This window comes from Haliaeetus leucocephalus, unplaced genomic scaffold (genome assembly GCF_000737465.1).
Source record: "Haliaeetus leucocephalus isolate CR32 unplaced genomic scaffold, Haliaeetus_leucocephalus-4.0 Scaffold536, whole genome shotgun sequence".
NCBI lineage: Eukaryota > Metazoa > Chordata > Aves > Accipitriformes > Accipitridae > Haliaeetus > Haliaeetus leucocephalus.
This window is the reverse complement of record NW_010972972.1, coordinates 5,388,272-5,411,614: the sequence shown is the minus strand read 5'-3', so window position 1 is coordinate 5,411,614 and position 23,343 is coordinate 5,388,272. Positions and strand designations below refer to the sequence as shown.

Here is a 23,343-nt window from a genome sequence, read left to right as displayed (position 1 = left end):
AGCAAAGGAGTGAGAGAAAAAGCAGCAGCTTTCAGAATTGATTTTTTTTTTTTTGTATTCTGGGATTACTAAAAATATCTGTTCTCTAAGGTATTGTATTGGTTGCTCCTGTAACACTAAAACTAACCCTGGCTTGGGGACCCCCCTGCAGTTCTGAGACCTCCCTCATTACTATTTAACATCCCAAGGCCAATTTGTGGGGAAGGTGCCCAAAAATTACAAATTCCGTCTGCAATCTGAAACAAGCCCTGAAAAAGTTCCTGTTTTGAGAACAGCCAGTCATAGCGGCGTCTGGACCACCACAGACTGCTCCACACAAAATTAGCTCTGAAAGTATTTCAGGAGCGTGCTAGACGCCATCCTAAAAGAGCCCAGCCTCAAAGCTCACCTAAAACCCAAGCAAAAGCCTTTGCTCATGCTGCTCAGGTGAGTCATGGGCATGGACTAGCACCAGTATGGACATACCCCAGAGGCACAGCTTAGTCCAGCTCTGTAATTCTTTATCTAAGGGATTTCCATTGCTCTTAATTTTGCTGAGGAAGATTTTAAGAATTGCTACCTTGGCATGAAACAGACGGGTTGAACTGAAATAGCAGCAAATTACACGTCTCCCAATTTTCTGCCTAGCTCTGGTCCCAGCCTTACAAAGAATAATTAGAATCAGTCGGGAATCCAGTGCTGACCTGAAATGGAAATGGAAATGAAACTCAACAAAAAGGAGTATATGAGGCATCAGATGACCTTTTGCAAGCCAAGCCCAACAGGAAAAACTCCCAGTGAAGATAAAGGGAGTTTAGCCATCTACAGACCTGACGAGAACATAGGGCTGCATAGGATGGGGCAGACGCCGTGCAAATTAATAGGTAGTAGATCTTCTTATACGATGACAGTAGCCTGGGGAGGTGGTGGCCTGGTCTATATCCATTAAAGCCAAGAGCTGCTCACCAGTGGATACCACAGTGCTCTCGCATGAGGCTTCATCCACCCTCTTTATTGTAATTGCATTTTCCCCTTGGCTGAGGATTGCTAAGGTGGTTGCAGGGGAGGGTGACCTTAACATCTTCCTCCACCCCTGCCAGGGGCCATGGGGTTGATGTGAGCTCCAAGCTGTGGCATGCAGCCGTCTCTGGAGATGCTCGCCAACACTCAGGTAGGCACTGATTGCCTTCATCTATTGATGCCAGAGCAAAGCCAAGAGGGGGAAGGAGGGGGAGACAGAGCCAGGTTCAACCACTTCAAAGCTTCCACTTACGCTGAAGAACTTTGAAGAGCGGTTACGTTTGTTCAGAATCAGCTGGATTCTGCTGACAGCAGTTTTACCGGCACTGAGCCACCCAATTCCCTCATCGTGACGTGCACATATGAAATAATGAATGGCGCAGAAAAGGGAGACCAGGAACTTCAAGGTGGAGTCCTGCACAGAAAGGATATTTCTAGCTTAATTTAAAAAACTATGGCTCAACCAAAAATGAAAAATATTCAGATTTTTCACTGGAAAAAAACCAATCCTTTATGAAATGTTCGGCCTGAAATGTTTCATTCATTCTGAAATTAATGTTTAACTTTCTTTTTCAGTTTCTTTAATTCTTTTCCATCCATTTTTTACTTATTCTACTCAGGACAACATGAAAGGACTATGCATGCCCTTATGAAGCAAAACATCAAAACCTGCTTCACAAGGAATATTTCAGAACATCACATTTCTCCTTAATATCCCTCTAAACAAAACAGCAATGAAAATATATATATATATATTGGCCAAACTAAGTAGCAAATTTGTCTGGGATTTTCAAACTATTTCACCTTTCTGGAATAAAGCATCATTTGCTCCCAAATATTCTCCAGCTCCCTTTTCCCTCTTAATGCAGGAAAAGAGATGTTCAGTGAAATGAAACATTGGGAAACCCAAAATCAATGATAACGCCTGGTCAAACTCTGGAACTCAATGCCAAAGGAGGTCATTTAGGTCCAGGGTTTAACGAGATTTAATTGTCATGGCTGCTTAGATGGATATTGAGAATATTCAGAGGTATCAAAGGAAATTTCAGCAACACATCCTCGAGATAATCATTACCACCGCTCTTCAGCATTTAGCTGTCCTCTACAAACTATAGGCCAAAGCAGGAGCTATTCCACACTGTAGGAATCTCCTCTCATCTCCCTCTGGTTGTCTGGTCCTGGCTGGGAACAGCCATAAGATATTGGACTAGCTGGACTGCGAGCAAATTCTGCTCACAAAGGCGTGCTCATATGAGGAGCATGCACATGTTTTGATCATAAAGCTGTTCTCTTTGCTAATGTGAACAGAAAAGTTCCATTTGGGCTCAATATAAACAGGCTGTGTATCCTCCTGCAAACGCAATTAATTTTAAAGATAAGCCTGATCAATGGTTACTGTTCTGCAAGAGCCAAAGCATGACTCCTAAGACATTTTCAGCAATAAAGGAACACTGCCCCATGCTGAGGTCCCTCGTGCAATAGTAAACGGCACAATGTGTTCTTGCCTTCCCAGAGAAATAAGTCTAAACTCCTGCACCTGGATGATTCCTTGCTGCTTCTGACAGCCTGACATGTTACTGCAACACAGTGTGTCCCCTGCACCCCAAGACAGTGGCTTCGACCATTTCATCCCATCTCCCACCCCAGTCCCCTTTAGTTAAAAGGTCAATTCCAACCAACTGCTATTGCAATGCTCTTGTCCACATACAAAATTTGCCATCGCAAGCGCAAGAACTACCCCCTCATTGTCTGCTGCATCAAGTGCCCTGTCTCCAGCTCCTACGTGGATGCTTAATGACAGCTTTACCCTCTAATGCTCATGCTATTATCTTGTACACAATAATTTACTGTAAAGCTGCACTGAGACTGTGAATGGTATAATGAAGCTCCTGGTGCCCGAGATTATTTTTTCCCAAACATTAATAATCAACCTCTAAGACATGCACACACACACACATACACATACATACAGAGAGCAAGTCAGTTTGGATGAGCCGATATTTAATTGCGTGCAAAGACTAAAACAATGTGATATATTAATGCATGAATTTGAAACTTGGACAATGCACAATGGTGTAAGTGTGAGCAGGGTGGGGAGGGACCAGTATCTGTGGACATCCCTGGTTAGGGCCCATCAACTACAGCACTGGCATAGAAGAGGAGGAAAGTGCTGAGCCTTCAACGAGGCGACTTTAGCACTGGCTGAAGCAGGCTATGAGCAAGATATGATTAATGTACCGAAGAGGATGAAGTCAAGTCATCTGGCAGAGCAGAACCATGCTGTGATCCATTAATAAAAGTTGCTTGAGTCAGCAGCCCACAAATCATGGATATTGCACTGCCTGAGGGCCATGGAGCATGGCCTTCCAAGGAGGCAGAATTATTGCACATGCTGTCATGTCTCAAACGTCACAAATACCTGACTGAAGATGACGGTGAACACTGCAGAGGGCCAAGGAGCTGAGAAAGCAATGCAGTTGTGGGAGAGTAACCCCAAGAGTAACAGCCCTGCCACTGCTCCTGTCTCAGTACAGCGAAAAAGGCGAGTTGAGGACCATCCATGAGGAACAGCCAGCCACTGGGATACTGAGCAGCTTGAAGAGGTCCATGTATGACAGGAAAGGGTGAGATAAATCCCCACACTCAGACTAGGTGGCACGTCTGGGCACCTTGGACACACAAAGTCCACTTTGTGGACCTCAGGGTAAACACCAGCACCCCCATGATCATCTCCTTTCCTTCCACTGCTACCTTCACCTTAGCTCCACTCTTGTGCTCCACCAACCCTGGGGAAAGCACAGTCTGGGCCAGATAAAGGGCATCCATCAGCATCTGCTACAGCCCGGCAGCCCAAGGTCCCCCCTACCTCCTGGTGGCTGAATACCCACCACAGGGAAAAGCGTGGACTCTCGGGAAGATAACACTGGGAGACCCCACTGCAGAAATGCCAGAAACCAGGGAAAGGTCCACCTGGAGATCTGAAGAGAGGTTAAACCCAACAGCAGTGACACCTCAGGAACCCTCCTGGTGTGAAGCACAACCCCATGGAGGTTTGCCAGTTTATACCTCTCTGATTTTCCCTTGATGTTATAAGCTTATGGGTCCTGCTGATGAAGGGACACACGTTGGCCATTCCATACAGAAGGCGCTGTGCTTTCTTCGTACATGCTGAAGGCTGTAAAGTTGGTGAATTCAATGTTGGTGTCACCAACGAAGCCAGTCGATGCAGCCTGTTAGGGAAGCTCCCAGGGTGAGTGATCACAGCCTGACGTTTCTGAGCATGCTTGCAGAAACAACCCATCTGTAAATGTCATGTCCAGCCCTGGAAAATGGGTCAGGGCCAGGTCGAAGCTCTGCTAACATCCCATTTCATGGCCTGTAGGTCTATTCTCCAGCTGGTTGGAGCAAGAGCAGTGCCTCATCCCCCTTGTCCTCCAAATGGGCACATGACTAAAATTTGCCACAAGGTTAAACAAAGCAAGCAGCTCGTGGCACGGATGCTTTGACACAAAAGCATCTTTATCGACAGGGTGCTGTAGCAAGATTTGGACTGGGAGAAGTATTGCCACAGGCAGATCTGGATGGGTTGCAGAAACCTGAACAGGGGGAGGAGAGCCAAAGTGCCAAAGAGCATCATGTAGCTGACTCCCTTGCAAGATGACATGCACAACTGCATGGCTACATCAAGGTATGGAGACATGAATTAACTAGGCTCACCCATTAAGGTCCCAGAGGGAAAAAGCCTTGAGAAGAAACCTTTGTATTACGAAAAGTGGAAGAACTTGCAAAGACAACACAGCGTTGTAAATTCTGCTCTTCTTCAAGTGCAAAGATTTTTCAGTGCAATTCATGCTGAGTGCAACGAACTTATTCAAACATTCGATGGGATACAGAGAAACCGGCAGCTGCCTGCAGCGATGCTGCACGCTGGGTCTGTCTCCAGCTAAAGTCTGCCTGCCTCTGCCCATCCCCATCCCCATGCAAAACAGCACGCTGAAGCTGTGCTCGGCTGGTGGCCTCGTGAGCCTTTAGCTCCCGTGGGATTCTTGGTGGAGAGATGTTTTCAGCACCTTGTTTCAAGTGTCTGAAGACACAAACAAGAGATGAATTAAAAATGCATTATTTCAGTTCAGCAGAACACTTGAGCACATGCACAGTGGCTCTTTGCTGCTCCTGACATGTAAATATGGGCAGAAATGAATCAGAACTTGGTGGACCACACTCCAAAAGCTATATGTGAAGCCATGATGTGACTTGTAAGAGGGGAATCTGGTGCAGCAAAATGTGCTAACTAAGGCTGGGGAAAATGAACCTTTTTAAGTCAAATGAAGCAACCGCATTTCACAAACTCATAGTATGATCAGACCACCCCAGAGATCCAGCAGCGGGATGGGGAGGGAATCCAAAGGCATCACCTTTCAGCAACGACCGGCCAGACAGTTACAGAACTGAAGAGCTGCTGCCCAAGGAGAAGGACAGTGCATCTCACTGACCAGCACTGCTGGCAACAGCTCTGGTCCAAATTGCTCCATTCACACTGCTGGGGGTTTTCACGAAGACCATTCTACCCTCGTAGTGCTGGGCAGGGACTGCTGGGGAAACCCTCCCGCCTTGACTTTCCTGGAAGCTCTGGTGTGAAGCCGCTCGAGCTCGTTGCCAGCTCCTGTTCCCCAGATCCTGGCCCTTCTCCAACCTGAGGATGCTTTAGTGATACTGCAGTTCAGCTGCATAGGAACCGCAAGGTCTGCCCTTGAGGCAAAAGATGGAGATGGGTGGTGCTGCGGACGACAGGTTAGACTTTGTCTGAATTTGTTCAATTATCATCCAAATCACGGATGCAGAAGGATGGGTCTCTCTGAAGGAAGGTTGGGACATAGCTGTTTGACATGAAATAGCTCTTCTGTCACAGCAATGTTATTCGACTAGCTGTATTTTTCTGCTCCCTTCAGGGGATCATTACTTCCCTTCTTTCTCTGTTTCTAATGCAGCTCAAAATCAGTGTTGCTTTTGATTTCATTTCTAGTCTCCATGACAGTGTAATTGCTCACCCTGGCACGGGAGTAGAAATAGATTCAGCAGTAAAGGGACTAAAGGAGGAAGGTGGTGAAACTTAAATGGCAGCTATTGTTTTGCCACTGCATTGATGACTATTATTTGCTCCTCACTGTAGTAGCTACTATATGACTGTATCTGAATATCCTTCATATGGTGATTGGGCACCGGGTGTCCTAAAACTTAATCGTACACATGAAAAATGAAGACGCTAGTTAGTCACAGTCTGAGTTTCAGTTAATATATGAAAGCAATTCTGGTGTGGGCTTTAATAGAAGACCTAGTCACCTGATTTCAAAAGGTTTACACGTCCAAGATGGCAACAAGGCAAATGCTAGGAAAAGGGACATCATGGATCAGGATCCCCATGAACATTCATGGGGGAGGCATTGAGGAACAAGCACCATGACCACTAAGTAAAAGAGCAGTAAGCCAAGCCCCATGGCAAATGTAGGGCCCAGAATATGTGGTATTCTGTTTTTTTCTTGCACTGGGCTGGAGCAGTAACATGCTGCTGAACATCCAATGCAAAGAAAATCTTGAATACCACATATTTCTTCTGTACATACTGCCCACAGCAGGTGAATACATGGTCTAACCCTGCCGTCTCCTGGCAGCATCCCCCCTCCACCTTCAACGATCCTGCAGAGCTGATGGAGATACTGATGCAAGGTCACAGCCTCAGCTGCTGCTCACACCGATGGACGTGTCTCCTAGACAGGATAGAGAAGCCTGCAGCTCAGCTTAGAGGCCAAGCAACAAGGATGGCCTCTTATTTTCTGTTAGACCACTGCAACCTGGGTGTTGTAACAACCAGGTTATCTCCCAAGTGATCTCACACTTGAACAGCTCAGAGCCTCCAAGCTAAAATACCGCCTGTGAAAGCAAAGCACACACATATGCTTAGGCTCCAAAGACATGCAATTTTATCCTATTTTAGTCTACAAAGTAAAATATAGAAAATAACATATAATCCTAACGTCTTATATATACATGCTTTGGATCCATAATATCTTATTCTCAGAAAAGGAAAGCGAATTCAAATCCATGACACTTTATACATCACCCATCCGCAAGGCATGTCTGCGAGTTGCATCCCTGCTTCACACAGGTTTGTCATTTCCCATTGACGGGTACAGTTATTTTTTGCAAGAACTACTCTGGCGGAAATCCCTTGAATCCATCAGCTGGGGTACCAGATCCAACACAATGAATATTTCACAGCAAACGGTTCTGCAGCTTGATGAGCTGCATTTCCACTGTGTCCCAAGCGTGTAACACAAAGCAGGTGAAGTCAGGCATAGGGAGACATGCTACACACCACATAGGCAGTGTGACAACCACACAGCCTCAAATAATGCCATACAGAACGTCGATTAACCTACATTTGGTCAATCACCTGCCTCTGCCATGCCTATGTGTGTGTGTGTGTATTTGAGCTCGTGCTATTTCTTTACAAGATTTTATATATATATATGGAATCTAAAGTATTTTTTTAGCATTCAGAAGTGACAAGCCAGTTGCTGGCTTTGACAGAGGGCAGAATTCTGCTTTTCATTTTATGCCTTTCTGTACAACACACCCATTCAGTGTTTCTTTAGTTGAAATTAAGAGGTTGTAATTCTTTTTAACTGGAAGAACCATACTGAGCTGGGTGTGAACTAAGTAGATGAAAGAAAAGAGCTGAGGCTTGAGCAAGGATCTTAAGGATTACTGGGCTGAGGGAAAGCAATGAAAGGCCGAGTCGGATTTCCCCCCCCCCATCTTTACCCTTAATACTGTTTTATTTCAAGGGCTGCAAAATCTAGATGAAAATTTGATTTGTGCTGTGGACCATAAGGTGCAGAGCTCCTGCTCCAGAGTTTGCGTGACATATGTAGAATTACTGGGGAGGAAACACAGGGAAATTACACTGAAATTGCCCTGGGTGCTGCAGGGAAGGTTGCTTTAAAAGCACCACGGAAGGACTAAACTGGGCTGAGCAGATGGGCAGACAGTTTAGGGGGACAGCGTGGGATAACTGGGAGGTAGGAAGGCTTCTTTGGAAAGAGGAAAAAGCTTAATATGCCCATGCATCTTTTTAAGAAACCATAAAACACACCACCACAAGTCGCCGGGGCTGCACGGGTGTAACGGGGAGCAGAATTAGGTCCACTGAAGTGTATCGCTTTTAACAGTGTAATACTCAAGACCATGCCACCTCCAGTTAACCCATCTTTCTTTAGAAGCTATCCCTGCCTGCAGGAGGCACAAAAGTAGAAGAATTGTAGGAAATGAGAAAATCAGTGTAGAAAATGCCTCCATTCCCCCACCCCACCTCTGCAAGCTTGGGAAACCGTCCGCATCACTTGTGCATCAATAACGAGGTAATGGGGAGGACTCGTTGACTCCAGCTCCCCAACAACTGGATTAGTCCCATGATACCAAATCGGTAAATACTGGGACCACCAAAGCTGTCTCAGGGGAGTCTGGGAAAGAAACAGCACAAGGCACTGGAGCAGATGGCTATATTGTGAAATCTCCTCCTAATTAGGTAAAACAAGGACTGATGTGAGTGAACGAAGCAATTACTGGTCACTGCTGGTACCACGCTATCCACACGAAAGCCATCATGAAATAAAAGAGGATAAGGAGGACTGTCGGAAAGCTTTATATGGGAAATGGTGAGAAAGTAGGTTCTGGAAAAAGGTTATTTTATAATTAATTGGTTTTTTTCAAGGGCTTCTCTAGTGCTTGCCAGGAGTGGGAAGCCCTGAAAGCAAAGCACAGACAAAATGGGTTGTGTCTTTACTTCAAAGGTGCTCGTGTTCAGAGGCCCCTCACTGTGCTTGATCAAAAGCATCACTTCGAGCGCACTGACACGATCGGCGAAACACACCATTCGCACCTGTGTGATGATGGCCCTGTGCTACCAAGGCTACCAAGGCACCAGCTCTGCTCCAAAGGAGAGGTGTGAAGGTGAAAGGATCCCCAAAATCAGAGTGTCTGGAACGTAAAGGCAGGGCACGCAGCAATAAGCAGCATGCAAAGTGTAGGATCTACTCCCTTTGGAGGAGAAAGTGGAGTAGAGATGTGGTTTTCTGTTTCCAGACGCAAGGAGCCCGTGTGTAACATGCGCTGGGGAGCTAAAACCAAGAAGAGATGAAAGAAAATCCCAGGGTATGTGCACGGCTGCCTGTGCCAGCAAAGGGGATTTAGAAATGCTGTGTGTAGAAAACGAAGCCCAAAGAGCTGCACAGGCTGGGACAAAACCCCAGAAACACCTGAGAGACTCGGAGACCATTCCCATTTTTGGGAGCATCTTACATCAATGTGGTTTTGGAAGCCGACGGGATGTTACCACCCAGGGGTCTGATGTCCTGGGGTCTTTCGGCACCTCCAGACCCAGCCTGGAGCATCTGGAGGAGGTTGCAAATGGGCCACTTGCTTAGACACAGTGCTGCATCGACGCTCATGCGTGCAGAGACACCCGGTCTGGCGGACGATGCCATCATAATGTGGCTGTAAATAGCCCTAAAAATATGTCTGGATCATGGAAACCCATTTCCCAAGAAAGATATTATTAGCGTCGGACTGAATAAAAATATCCCTCCACTGCATGCTCTCTGCAAGCATCTACAATCACAGACCTACCTGCCAAAACCCAAACCCAGCTGCCAGTGCGCAAGCATGTGCACTGCAATCCCTTCCCTAAAGCACAAAAAAAAAAAAAAAAAAAGCTCCCAGGAAGTAAATTTGGGGGCTAAAAATTAAAAACGTCAGTTTTATAACTTTTCTGCAAAGAACTGGAAGGAGGATTTGTTATTGCCAAGCACTTTTGTGTGCGCAGCAAATGTTTACAGCCTCTCTGAGCCATTTGTATCCACTGGGTAAATAATATGCATTTGGAAATGAGATGACCTGCAAATACTTCTTCTTTTGGAGCTGCTCCAAGCTTAATCGAGAAATAAAACATGCTACGGACAAATGTATTAAGCAGGTACTTAACTGAGAGACAAGACAAGAGAAGGCGGCACTGTTCTTGTCTCCCAGGCAGAGCATGCATGTTTTAAACACACTCCTAGATTGATATTTATTGCAACCGACAGAGCAGAAAGGCTCAGAAAAAGCACTCCTTCCCCTCCCATAAATAATTCACCCCTTGTAACAGTTCATGAAATGTTTATATTAAGTAATAATTAAATACTGCATTACAAAAAATAACTAACATTCCAGCCACGAGAAAAATCAACGCGAAGGAGGGCGGGGAAAACGATTGCCTTGAAGCTGTCACGTTGGGTTTTCTCTGCTGAGAGCAAAGCTAAAGCAGTTAACAGGGGCGATTCTTGGCTGCACTCGATGCTCCCTCTGCTCTGTTGGATCAAATGCTGACCCTGCCCGAAACGACAGGGCTTTTTCCATCAATCTCTGTGATATTCACACGGAGCCTGCTCTCGTGTCCGTGCAAGCTCTCCCCACGCGGTGGTTTTCAGCCAGGCAGGGCAGGGTCAGCAGTCCCGTATTAACCTCTGCCATCGAGCGATGATGCTTTTGACTTCAAATCACCAGCTATGCACGCATGTTAGCAGGCTTCGAGCCCACTAATGGGTGATTTGGTCTCGGTCACAAAGACACATAAGGCCTGATACGGGATAAGACTCCAACAGTCGGATCCCAACATAGGATAAAGGAGCGGGAGCTTGGCAGGGGGGAGAGAGGGTAGTGGGGTAGTGATTGAGGATCAGCAGAGGCCATCAAGGTAATATGAATCAAATGTCATCACGCATACACCCAGGCATCTTTTATTAAAACTGTAATAGCTTGATCCAACCTGTGCCCTGGGGAGCATAAAGAATAGCAAGCAGCACCAAGGTCACTGCAGACAGAAAATCAATGCAGGGAATGAATGGTAATGACTTATTTTTTCCTAGTTTCAAAGAGAGGGACTGTGGAGATATCCTGCTGGCATCTCCAGCGATGCACAATATCCCTCGGACTTGCTCCAGCAAAGCACTTAGTACATTTTTAACTTTCAGCATCCAAGTCTTGCTCCTCTTGACTGTGACTATAGCAGGTTCGAGCATCCCAATGGACCGTTGTGTTTCATATCTGATCTAGTGGAAGGTGTCCCTGCCCATGGCAGGGGGTTGGAACTAGGTGATCTTTAAGGTCCCTTCCAACCCAAACCATTCTGTGATTCTATATGTGCAAAAAGACAATTATCTATTTCTCTGTGGCACTCTGTTCTCTATCCAAACCCATTCAATACTTTCCAGCTTTCTGCAACGACCATGTCTTCTGCACTCCTGACCCCTCTAACGGGTGTCCTCAGGACTTTCTCTGGTCCACAGCTACGCTGAAGTACAAAGCCAAAACCTGAATAAAAGAGTCTACCTGAGGCTTTACTACTGTGGAAGGATGTCACATCCTACATGTCAAATTCCTCTATATACATCTTAGTACATTACTTGCCCCAAAGTATTTTTTTATTTTTTTGAGCGTTTTTTTTTTTTTTAATGAAATAACATTACTGATGTGATTTGTGATTCACTGCAGCACTGCTCCTGCACCAGCTGTTCCGTCTGCACCGGTACCACTGATGATTCTTACCTCTACGTCATGCCCTGCCCTCACCTCTCCTGAACCGCTGCTTATTTATTTCAGGCTGTTTCTCCAATATGTCAAGATCTCTTTGAATTCCAATTCCAGCATGAAAAATGATTTAGCCAAACACGGGTGAAAGACTCAGCACAAGATAACATGGATGAAATACAGCACTGTACAGGCTCGCAGACAGGATAGTCCTAACGCCCCTTTCTGACTTTAAAAATCCCTGACCTGCAATTAAGTTATCAGTTACAACTAAAGGAGGAAAGTGGTGCTGTAAATTTAAATTGCCTGTGGGATATTTAAGGCAGGTTGCGTTCTGTACGGAAGGGATGAAAGAGCTCCTTCTCTCCACTGTGCCGTGAGCTTGAGCAGCCCTCAGCCCTTCTCCGACCCTGCAACGCCGGGTCCATGGGATGCAGGAGCTAAGTGAGTGGTATTGCTAGCTGAAACTGGGATGTTCATGCAGAAACGGATCCGTGCTCCAAGCCGAGATTTGCTCCAACACCGCTGCAATGCCGCAGCGCTGCCAGAGGTTTTTTACCCCACCGATGGAGGAAAAAGCACCGCAACTTTCAACGACAGCATCTCCCCGGCTCTCTGCACGATGATGCTGCCGAAACCCATCCCATCTCCCCGGAGGGAACACGTGGTTTTCCTTGCGTCCTCCCTCCGTCAGGCTGCTTGCCAACACATCCTTCTCCGAGAATCCTCCGTGCAAGTTGCCATAGCTACTGGCCGACACGGTGACAAGCTCTGCCGCTCGGCTGAGACCGGCGCGTTCGTCCCCTTGATGCTCGGGGTACCTGGTGGGAGGCTGTCACCCAGCCATGGCACGTCAGCCCCATGCAAACCCAACCCAGGGCCTGCCATACCTTCGTAGAATCTCGCACTTGCAACCTCTGATCTTCCCCTTCCTCCCCCATCTCAGACCTTCTGCACATCTATTTTATATCCAAATAATGAGAGCACAAAGCATGGTCAAAGTCCTGATCTGCAGCCCAGCATGCTGGCCTCCACAAATCCAGCAAAGCGGAAAAATCAGACCTTTGCAGCTAATTCCTCCCTTAGTTTTAGGAACTTCACCGATAAGAGAGTTTGCTCTGCTGCACTGGTAGTAAAGTGTGGCTCGGGCTGCAAAAGAGCCTGCAAGATGCCAAGCATCCTTTCAACCTCCTCCTGGGGCTGAGGCTGATGGAGCTCCACAGTTGAAGTGGATGTGAGAAGGGAAAGGGACCCCCCTTCGCAGTGAAATGGCACCCTGAGGGCACCTGCAGCTTCTCCTTGAGGGTCTGAGCCAATAAACCAACCATCAGCCCCACTGCTGCCCAAATCTGGGAATGGGACCAGGCAGGGTTCACGTCCCTGCCTGTGTTTCCAGCCCACCAGAGCACGATGCACTGATTTCTTTTAGGCGAAGCTGCCTGCCCGAGAGCAGATGCGCAGCCTCCTTCAAGGTGAAAGGCAAAGTGAAATGTGGGAGGAAGCCTGAAGCTCAGCAATCAGGGCTGATCCTGAAGAATTTCCTCCTCCTACGTCTGGAGAACCTCTCCTCTTGCCATTCACCCAGCACCAAGACACAAACCTGAGGTTTCTTTATTGCAACCCACCGGCTTGGCCAACTCCGACCTTCCCAAAGCTGAGTTTTCAGCTGGTCTAACTGGATTTCTGGAAAACACAAACTGTCCAGTTCCCCATAAATGTGTGCTTTCTAAGATGTCTGCTCATCTTTGCTCTGGAAGAAACAGATTGGATCCCCTTCTTTGGGAGATGAGCTCTCTGCCCATTTTCCCCTCCACCTGTGTGGCCACGATACCTTCTGTAGCTGATTTAATGGGAAGGAATCAGGAGGAAAAGGACAAAGTGGGGAAACCACTAATTCTCCTAATAATTAATTTCACATAATCATCATTTAATTGACAGCTAGCCCTTACACACAGGGTTCCCACAAGAAGCATAGTGTTCGTACCTTGTGCAAGGGGAGCAAGATTGGGATGAGCGTGGAGAAGGAAAGCTGAGGTATCAACACCACGGCACGAGCTTTTAATCCTACAAAAAAGCTGGGATCCTGCAAGAGGACGTGCTGGTCCTGCAGGGCTTTGGGGAGAGAAAGGAGACCCGATATGGGCTTTGGGTTAAGACCCCAGTGCCACTGCTGGCACTCTTGGGAATAGCCCTGTTAATTCCTACAGCAGAATAACCCTGCCATTTGCAATTAATATATAGCTCCGCTCCAGAAGGCCACTGTTTTCTTTAAACACCACCTTCATTTTTTTTACCCTTTCTGAGCTAGATAAGCAGCAAAGCACCTGCACAACCCCACATACCTTCAACCCTTTTAAAGAACAAGAAAAGCAAAGCAACAGCCAAACAACACCAGCAGGGCACCAGCGACCTTGCGAAGTATTTCAGCGAGAAATCTCTGGCCGCTTTCCAAGAGAGCACCTGCAAGGTTGGGCAGATAAACACCGTGCAAGAGCTAATTGACATGGGGAGGATGTTGCCATGCAGGAGAAAACCGACTGCAGTCAGTGGGAGTCCGATGGATGGATGCGGGGCTGCCAGGAGCCAGCCCGCAGCTCACAACAGCCTGGACTTCCTTGCCCATACAGCGGAGATGGAGTAACTGATGCCGAAATGGTTCGTTTACAGCTCTGCGCTGGTATTTTTAGAGTTAAAACCAGGTGAATGTAAAGCCTGGTGTTAAGCAACCATGCACCAGCCAAACAGCAAGGTTTTACAAATCTGCTGGCAGCAAGGACAAGCTGGGAGATGCTTTCACAATTATAAAATGCTAAATAAACCCCCCTGCCGGGGATATTATTTTGTGCTCCTGAATTGCAGCCTGGAAGAGAGACCCTGGTGAGTCCCTGCAGACGGACACGGAGGGGGACGCTGGGGTCCCCGGGCTGTACCCCAGTTCCAGCCCGTCCCTGCACGGGCCACGCTGCTCATCCCCTCCTTGTTTTGCACCACGCAGCACCATCCCCAGCCGCGCATCCCGGGCGGGCTGTGAAGCAGGAATATTTGCTTCCCTGCTCCACTGCAGAGCGGTGCAAAGGGCTTTCTGAAACGGGCTGCTCCCCTAGGACCCCGGGTTACGTTCCCCTTTTCCAGGTGCCTTTTTGTGCAGCCGGCATCCTCACAGACAGGGGCGGCTGCCCAAGGGCCGTATCCTCACCTACAAGTAATTCTGCTTGTGTCACAGGGGCTGCCGTGATTTTTACTGCTGGAGCCAGCCCCGTCTTTCCTGGAATGACCAGTCCGTTATTTCAGATCACCCACTCTATGCATCAACCCGAGAACATGCCTCAAATGTGTCCTCCTTTCCAAATGGAATTACAGCTCCACCAAAACAAAACAAAGCAAAATTTAAAAAAAAAATTAAAAACATTAAAAAATTTAAAAATTTTAAAAACGGGGAAAAGAACGCAGCCTCCCCACCTTCCCAGCACCAAAACACCCCAGTCTGTAGTCTCAACAGCACGGCTTGCAGCCGGGTCCCCAAAGCAGCAGGAGTCTCTCCGTATGCACACCGTGTTTGCAAAGTGCTGCGGGGTCCCTTCAGGTGAAGGCACCGTTTGAGCAAAAGGAGTTATTAATAGAAAGCAAAATGTGTTCGCTATATAACACCCGCAATGTTGGACTTGAAGAGGAAAGATGAGTTGGAGGTTAAAGCAGTAACTTGATGAACAGCTTGGTTTGTGTGTGTGCGTATGTGTGTGTATATATATATACACATATATATAAAAAAAAATAAAGGACATTGGAAGGATATCCAGAATGTTGAGTTATAAATCAAGAGAAATAAAATTTCCATCCTATAAAACTTTCCTAAAACTGCCTTTCCCCTCCTGGCTGGTGCCGATGGTCATGCTAGCAGGAGAGCATCCATGCTCTTGCCTCGGTGCGGCAAGGTTTATTTGAAGGTATCAGCATTAGTGCTATGAATACATTCAGCTAAGAGCAAAGAAAAGCAAGATTGATGTAGGATAGAGTGCAGAAGTACTTAGAAAGTGAAGGCTTGTTCAGCCGGTAGGAGACAGGAAAAGCAAAGGTCGTGCTCTAAATGGGAGAGAAGACAAATTTACAATGGCTGTTTGTGATTTATTTGGCAAAGGACGGACAGGGAAAAGTCCTGCTGTCTAAATTAGCTGATCCTTCTCCTCTTCTCTTTATTTATTGTTTGTGTTACAGCTACTGTGGTAGCTTGAAGCTGCCAAGTGGAAGTGGGGTCTGCTCTACAGCATCTGCTCCAGCATCCAGGAGAAGCTGGTGGCCTAAACAGACACGGCAGTGACCGGAAAGGGAGAAGGAGAGATGTTTGACATGTCCTTTGATAAGATAACTGACTTAGCAGAGAAAAGAAATGTGAAAATCTAGCTGGTTTCAGTAAAGCATTTGATATGGGACCATGTGGGAAATGATTAAGCCAGGGAACGCGAACATCAGCAGAATGGGAAACTGAGTAAGGGAAATGACGATGATGAGCGTTGGAAGGCTGAGCTGCAGCCTGGAAGGAGGTTAGCAGTGTTTAACATTTTTAAGGTTGACTTTGGCACAAAAAAGTAGGGCAACGCTGATGAGACCTCCTAATGACACAACGTCATAGGCAGCAGCAATACGGAGGAGGATCAGGGTATCAGAGAGGAAGAAAGGGATTGACCTTGACTGCCCTGTTCAAAATGGGATGAAAATGATCAGTACTAAATTCTAGGCTCGGTACTAATCACCAGGATTTTTTAGTATGGGGTGGGAGCTCCAAGGCTCTAACTGCCTAAGAAGGAGAATGACATGGTGGTCCTGGTCACCAAAGGGTGAGTGAGGGATTCATAAAGCATCTGTGATGCCCACAAACATGACATGTGAGTCTCGGTAGAAATGGGGACCTCATCTCCAAAGGGCAACAGTCTGCATCTATGTTTCTTAAACAGTGATTTCATCTAGGAAGAGCTGGAGAAATGGTTGATACAGGGAGTAAAAAGGATACTAAAAATCTTTGACTGCTAGCTACAGACCCAAACAATATGGATACTGTGCTTGGAGACACTGAGCAGCAACCTCCAGATAGGAGACAAGCACTAAGTAACCCAGTGCCAACAAACCAGCAAATTATAACCTGTATCTTGTCTCAGACTGGAAATGAGATGATGGCTGCAAACCATCAGAGACTGAGTTCTTGGCATACCCTTCCAGCTGGCATCGTGCAACTAAAAATTCCCTATTTCTGAGACAGAACCTTGGGTCTTACTTGTAAAGACTAAGTAACAAACTAAGTAATTGGACTTACTGGTTCAGATGGTCCCATCCAGTCTCATGTGCCTAAAGCTCCCTGCTGAGGTGACACAGCTGAGCAGGAGCAGAGGAAAAATTGCTCAAGTACATTGACTCTATCACCTGAATGCCACCTCCATCTCTTCCTCCTGCTCAACCCTGTCCTACAGCACGCACAGCCCAGCTCCACCTTGCACACAAGTCAAAGGAGCAAAATTCAATATTGCCTACACTGCTGAGCAGCATCCAGTTGGCTTTTGAGGCTGGATATTGTTCACCTTAATGTGATTGAAGGGAATACGCTGGCAAATACTCTAGCTTGGAGATACTACCAAGTATCTCCAAGTTGCAGATACTAGCAGCCTTTCTCAGCTGGTGGACTATATCCAGAGGCGATTGAGACGCAGAGTGCGGCAGGATAGCTGCCTGCATCACCCACCTCCATCCTCTTCGTGTCTTAGTAAATACGAGGGCTTCCTCCACGCGTGGTTATTACGTACTCATACGACTGGTCCTTGTGGTATCAGCAGACATTGTGTCTCCTCCTGCTGCTAAAGGCACTTATCAAGCAACTGGTGAGCCAGAGCTCAGCCTTAGCCAAAGCTACCAAACACCTCTTTGAACAGCCTTTTCTGGATGGAAGAAAACATCCCGCTCCTTCCCTTCCAGCTGAGAGCAAAATTGGACCCACGTGCCTACATGGGTTAATTCTAATAACACACTCATCCAAAGTGGGAGTTTGTAGCCAAAACAACAGTGGGAGACAAAATCTGCCCAGGATTGTTCTCTGGCGCTGGAGCCTGGGACAGCCCACACTCACTCTCTTAAACCCCTTTAACCCCCAAAAACAAGGTGTTTACACCCAAGCTGCTTGTTGGGATCCGTTCTTGGCTCATACCCATGGCCGAACCCAGCCTGGGAAGTGGGCTGGGGACTCTTTCAACAACTGAAGAGTGTAGATGATCATGTCCCCAAGCCCCGGAACGTGTCCTGGAACTGTTTAATTTACTAATACAGACCCAGCCTATGGATCTGATGAGAAATTTCAGAAGGCAATGGAAAATTTCCCACCAAGTTTGGCACATCTGACAGCACGAGCGGTGTTAGAGAGTGTCTCACCGAGGTGGGACGTGTCCTCCACTGGAGATTTTCAAGGACAGGTTAGTTAAAATCAACCTGCTGTGGTCTAGATATATCCCCCCCCTTCCCCAGAAATGGGATGTGGACCGGATGATATTGGGAGGTCCTTCCAGCCCCACATTTCGACAACTATAATGATGGAATATGAATTCCCTGCCCTCGTGTAGCTTGCTCCAGCCCTCCTGTGTGGACACCCCTCCCTAAATTATCTCCTCTGTATCTCAGAAAAATACACAGCAAGTCTCCAGCACTGACTCATTCATCTCTATAGCTACTACAGATTTTCATTTGCTCCACATCTTTAGCACCTCCAGGGCTTGAGATGAATGACAGAACATTAGCAACAGGCAATTCATTAATACTAGAGGCAGTCCAAAATTTTCCATTGAAGCCTTTCTTTGTTTGTTTCCTCTGATAGGAAAGGAAATTGGTGGGGAAAAAAATAATCGCTTTGGTAAAAAACCAGATTGCTCTTTGGTGAAGAACTTGAAACCTAGGTTTCGCAATATTACTTCTCTGGAGAAAATTCATCACCTTACTGCTCATTCTGACACTCTGCAAAGGGGGTGAAATTTCCCCTTTCCCCTTTATTTCTTTTTTCTTCAGGAAATAAAGGTAAGAAAAGGAGAAGAATGCAAGACAAAGAAGAAGAAGAAGGAAAACAAACACGCAGGAAACAGCCAATTCTAACATTTTTCCATCATTTTCAAACAAAAATGGAAAACATTAATTCCTTCTTGTGTTTTCGCCAAACGTGCTTCCAATTGTTCCACTTCCACCAGCAAACAGCACTGTCCGCACGTTTTATCACTTATTCTCTCTGTTCCCACACCCCCAGGGTCAACCCCTGTCCCCTCCATCCTTCGGTACCGCAGGGAGAAGAGCTCTGCCCATCCCTTCCAGGAGTTCAGGGGGCAAAATCCCCTCCCAAGCACTCGAGTACTGGGGTCACCGGGGCCACCTCTGGGTCCAAGACAGATAAAACCCTCAATGATGCCACCAGATCCTCCTATGGGACAGCAGATCATTGAGCAAGAAAAGGCTCCATCCAGCAGCAACAGCTTTCCATGGAGCCGAGAAGCCCCCAGGCTGGGTCCTGACTCCTATCCAGAAGTCACATCAGCCCCATAAACCGAGTATTCCTACTCACTGAAGGATGCCCCCTGGTCCTTACTTGGTCCCTCCGGGTCCAGAGGCCACCACAAGAAGAAGGACTGCAGGGATGAGGGCGTTAAAGCCCCTGTAGTGCTGCTTGGGCAGCTTTGTGGAGGGAAACTGAGGCACAAAGCACCTCGGTGCTGGAACCTGTGTCACAGCAGTGGCTGCCAGCACTTGGACCCCAGAAGAACAACAGCAATCAGGAGAACGATGCCTCGGAGCTGCACCTTGAGCCCAGCCCCAGCCCTGATGTGCTGTGTAGGGGCTCAGGTAGGTCACTCGGCACCCCTGCCTCAGTTTCCTCACAGCCAAAGAGGAATAGTCACAGGGTGCTAACTGGCAAGCAGATGCCATCGTGCACGGCTTGATCACCTTCAAACCTTCTTGTCACCGATGGCTTCAAACTAGACGTTGCCCTGGGAGTCCCTTAACTTTTGGAGACCACTAGGAATGAGCATGTCCCCCCATTGTTCCCCTTGGTTTGCCAAGGGGATTTATTTGGGCATAAGTACATAAATAAATCCTATAGATAAACAAGTATTTAATAAATGGATATAAATAAAGATGAATAATATAAAGATGAATAATATAAAGATGAATAATATAAATAATATAAATAAATCCTAGTTATTCTGTAGGATCTCTGGGCACAGGCAGTCTCTTGCAGACATGCACAGCTCTCCCATTGCTGCTCTGGCCTCGCTGAAGGCTTCTGGGCTCAAATGCTAATGCAAACAAATCATCCATCCCTCGGGCTGGGAGTAGCCTCCATCCTCCGTGGCCATCACCGCCAGGCATCGTCTCTGCTCTGTAGGTCCGGGCAGACCTGGGAGGAGGTCACAGGCACATAGTCTCTGCAATATTAATTTGTCTTGGTATAAAGAGGTTAGAAAAGGGAATTCCTCCCTTTAGCATGGACTTCCCGATGACCTTGGGCTAGTTGCTTACTCTATCCCATCTGCTGCCTCACCTGGAAATAATACTCAGGGGGACAGAGCGAGTTTAAAAACCATTACCAGTGTGCTCTTTGGTTTCATCAAGGAATTGTTTCCCAGCCTTGGAGCATCACATTACGCTGATTTGCAGCGGTGGCAGAGGACTGTAAGGAAATCTCCCCCTGCTCCCTGCTGCTGGGGAGCCTTCATCCATGCACAAGCCCAGCAGAGGCCACGGAGGACAAGCCCCACGCGAGCCATCCTCGCTCCTCTGTAACAAAAGGTCACTAGGAGATAATTTTGGCTGCTGGGTGGCCCAAAAGGTTGCCCAAATAGGCTGCGGAGTCTCCATCCTTGTTCAAAACCCACTCAGTAGGGACTCCTGTGAGCAGCAAGGTTCTTGATAGTAATAGGGATTTGGAGAATCTGGCTTTTAAAAAGAACCCAAACAATAAACAACACTTACAAGATGCCTAATTTGAACGGAAAATGAGAACAATTAGCCACAACATCACTTATGCATTAATGAAGAGGCGCTTATGTTCCAGGGTTGAGCATCAGAGCAAACGCTTCTCTTGCAATACGCTGCAAGGAAGAAAAACATGGGAGTGGAAGAGCAGATAAGGACCCAAGGGCAAAGAGAGGCCCTAAGGCTGTCCTGAAAGTTGAGGAGCAACACAAGGAGGGCTGGAGCCTTCCAATTCCTCTTGGGTTCAACATCTGAGCTGACCCAACCCCTTTGCTCGGGGAGGAAAGCCAGCCCAGCCCATCCTGCTGCAACAGCGGCCGTATGAATTTGCTGGAGCAGACAGGAGGGATGGTACGTGGAGGGACGGTAGGGTGAGCGATCTGCATTTAAATATGCAAGTAAATAAGTCTAATTATCCTTTGCGCCAGCGGAAGAGAGCAACACACCAGCTCTTCAGCTCTAGGACAGCTTTCTGCTTTAGTCCTGCGCTCACTGAGATAAGCCCAGACCTTGGAAGATGACCAGACAAAAAGCTGAATCAAAAATCACGGCTGGCCAAAACAGATTAAAGGACCGTGTCACTTCTGGAAAACCCTTTCCCCACACCCTCCATCCTCGCAAAACAGAGACCCTGAAAATCCCTGGCCATTTTCTCACGTCTCAGCTGACCACCACCGTCACACCTGGATGCACCTGAGCCCACAGCATCACTCACATCCCCAGCAAGAGCCAAAGCTGCCGCCGAACTACAGCAAAAATCACAATTTCAATGCTTGAACCGTTTCCCACCCGGGGACATGGGAAAGGGGATGACCTCCAGCTCTGCCGTGTCACACCATCACCGGTGGGACAGAGGAGTCAAATCCCAGCTTCATTTTAAATCTGCATAAATTTACTACCTGTTTGACAGCAGGGTGTCACCTCTAAATCTCCCTGGGGAAGAAAATCAATCATTCAAAGGCATAAACACCTCGGCATTCACGTGGGTACGGGGAGAAGCAAAAAGGCTGAGATTACACTTTTGCCACAACAAACCCCAGCTTTGCTCTCCGCCACCTCCACCCCGGCCTCGGCAGCGGTGGGCTCTGCCAAAGAAAGCTCTGGAAAACACAATCGCAGCAAATCCTCCTTGCAAATGTACGTGCAGGGCAGCCACCCCATCACTTTTGTTTGTGCATTCCCGACGCATCCAACCCCTTCACCCGGAGAGAAATAACAACAGCAGCTCGCGGCAAGGAGTTTTCGCGCTCCGAATCCCCAAGGGGGTCTCTTCTTGGGGTGAAATAAGGGCACCCCCTTCTAGCCCGGGGTGGGGGGATGATGGGGGGGGGGCACAGAGGGATGTGCCACCCCCACCCACGCTGCGTTAAACATGGCAGCATCCGAAGGCTGCCCCACCCAAGCGGCCTAGGACGTGTGTCACCCGCATCCCGCCACCTCCCCGGGATGCTTTGTCTGGGGGATGCTACCGGCCTGGGGTGCTGCGTGGGACTCTGTCGCGCGTGGGGCACCCCGCTGGCGGGTGGGGGCCCCCACCGGCGCCTGGGATGCTGGGGATGCAGCGATGCGGTCGGGATGCCGGTCCTTTGGGTTGGCCGCGTCACGGCAAGCAGGGATGCGCTGGGAAAGGACCAGCGTTGACTCGCCCGTCCCGGGGTAGCGACCCAAACCTCGCTCCCTGCCGAAAACCAAGGTGGTGGGTGGGCGTCTCGGAATTTTGGGATGCGGGGCGGGGTGGGCAACACACTCGAACCTCCTGCAACCCCCCCCCCCGATAGAAAGGACCCCCGTCCTCATTACCTGCACAGCACCTCCCCACGCCCCACCAACGCCACCCAGCGAGGTGGGGGATTCCAAGGACCCCCCCGAACTATCTCAAAGCCTCATTCCCCCGACTCCCAGGGCGGGATGTCCCTCCCGGGGATGGGCAAGAGGGGACCGGAGAAGGGCTGGCGAGGAGCCCGCGGGTTGCTGGGGGGGGGGGTCGGGGTTTCGGGGGGGGGTCTCTCACCTGTAGGACGAGCTGACCCCCGCCGCCACCTCCTCCTTGATCTGCCTGTTGAGAGCATCGGCGGCCGCCCTGCCTCCCCCCGGCTCCTCCGCCTTCTTGCGGCCCTTCTCTCTCCCCTCCCCGGCCCGCAGCGCTTTGGGCTGTTCATCCTCCCCGTCGGGGTCTTCCTCTTTCTTCTCGGAGCCGAGGAGAACCTTCCGGCGCTTCTCTTGAGCCGGTTTCTCCGGGGAAGCGCGCTCCAAGGCGAGGACGGGGGAAGGTCCCGGTTTGGGGATCCAGGGGTGGTCGCCCCGCTTGGGGATGGGCCAAGCTCGGAAATCCTTCTGGTACTGGGTCTCCTTCTCGAAGGGCGTATCCGAGGGCTGGTACTCGCTCTTGGGCTTGCAGCTGGGCTCCGGCCGCTGGACCTTCCAGGGTTTGTAATCGTGGCGCATCACGGAATCGGCCGGCGGAGAGACGTGCGGGGCCGGGCCGGGCCGGGGAGGACCGGGAACCGCTTCCCCCGCCGCCTCCCCACCGGGCTGGGTGTCGATGGGAGCGGCGGGGCGCGGGAGGGGCGCGGGGGCGGCGGGATGCTCGGTGGCCTCCGAGTATTTGGTGAAAACCAGCGGGACGGCGATGTCCGCTTTATCCAGCTGGTTCCAGAAACGGGCGATGCAGCAGGCGCGGGTGATGCAGGGCCACGCCATGGCGGCCCCCACCACCCACCCACCCCCCCC

General features: G+C 48.7%; 1 protein-coding gene across 1 annotated transcript in view; it reads right to left on the bottom strand.

Annotated features, from left to right (window-relative positions):
- The window catches only part of MAP6 (microtubule-associated protein 6), a 31,301-nt gene extending 7,988 nt beyond the window's left edge, over positions 1-23,313 (bottom strand). Inside the window, exon 1 of the mRNA XM_010576625.1 lies at positions 22,625-23,313. Coding sequence (XP_010574927.1) covers positions 22,625-23,313 — 689 coding nt within the window. The remainder of the gene's footprint in view (positions 1-22,624) is intronic.
- Positions 23,314-23,343: the final 30 nt, after the last annotated feature.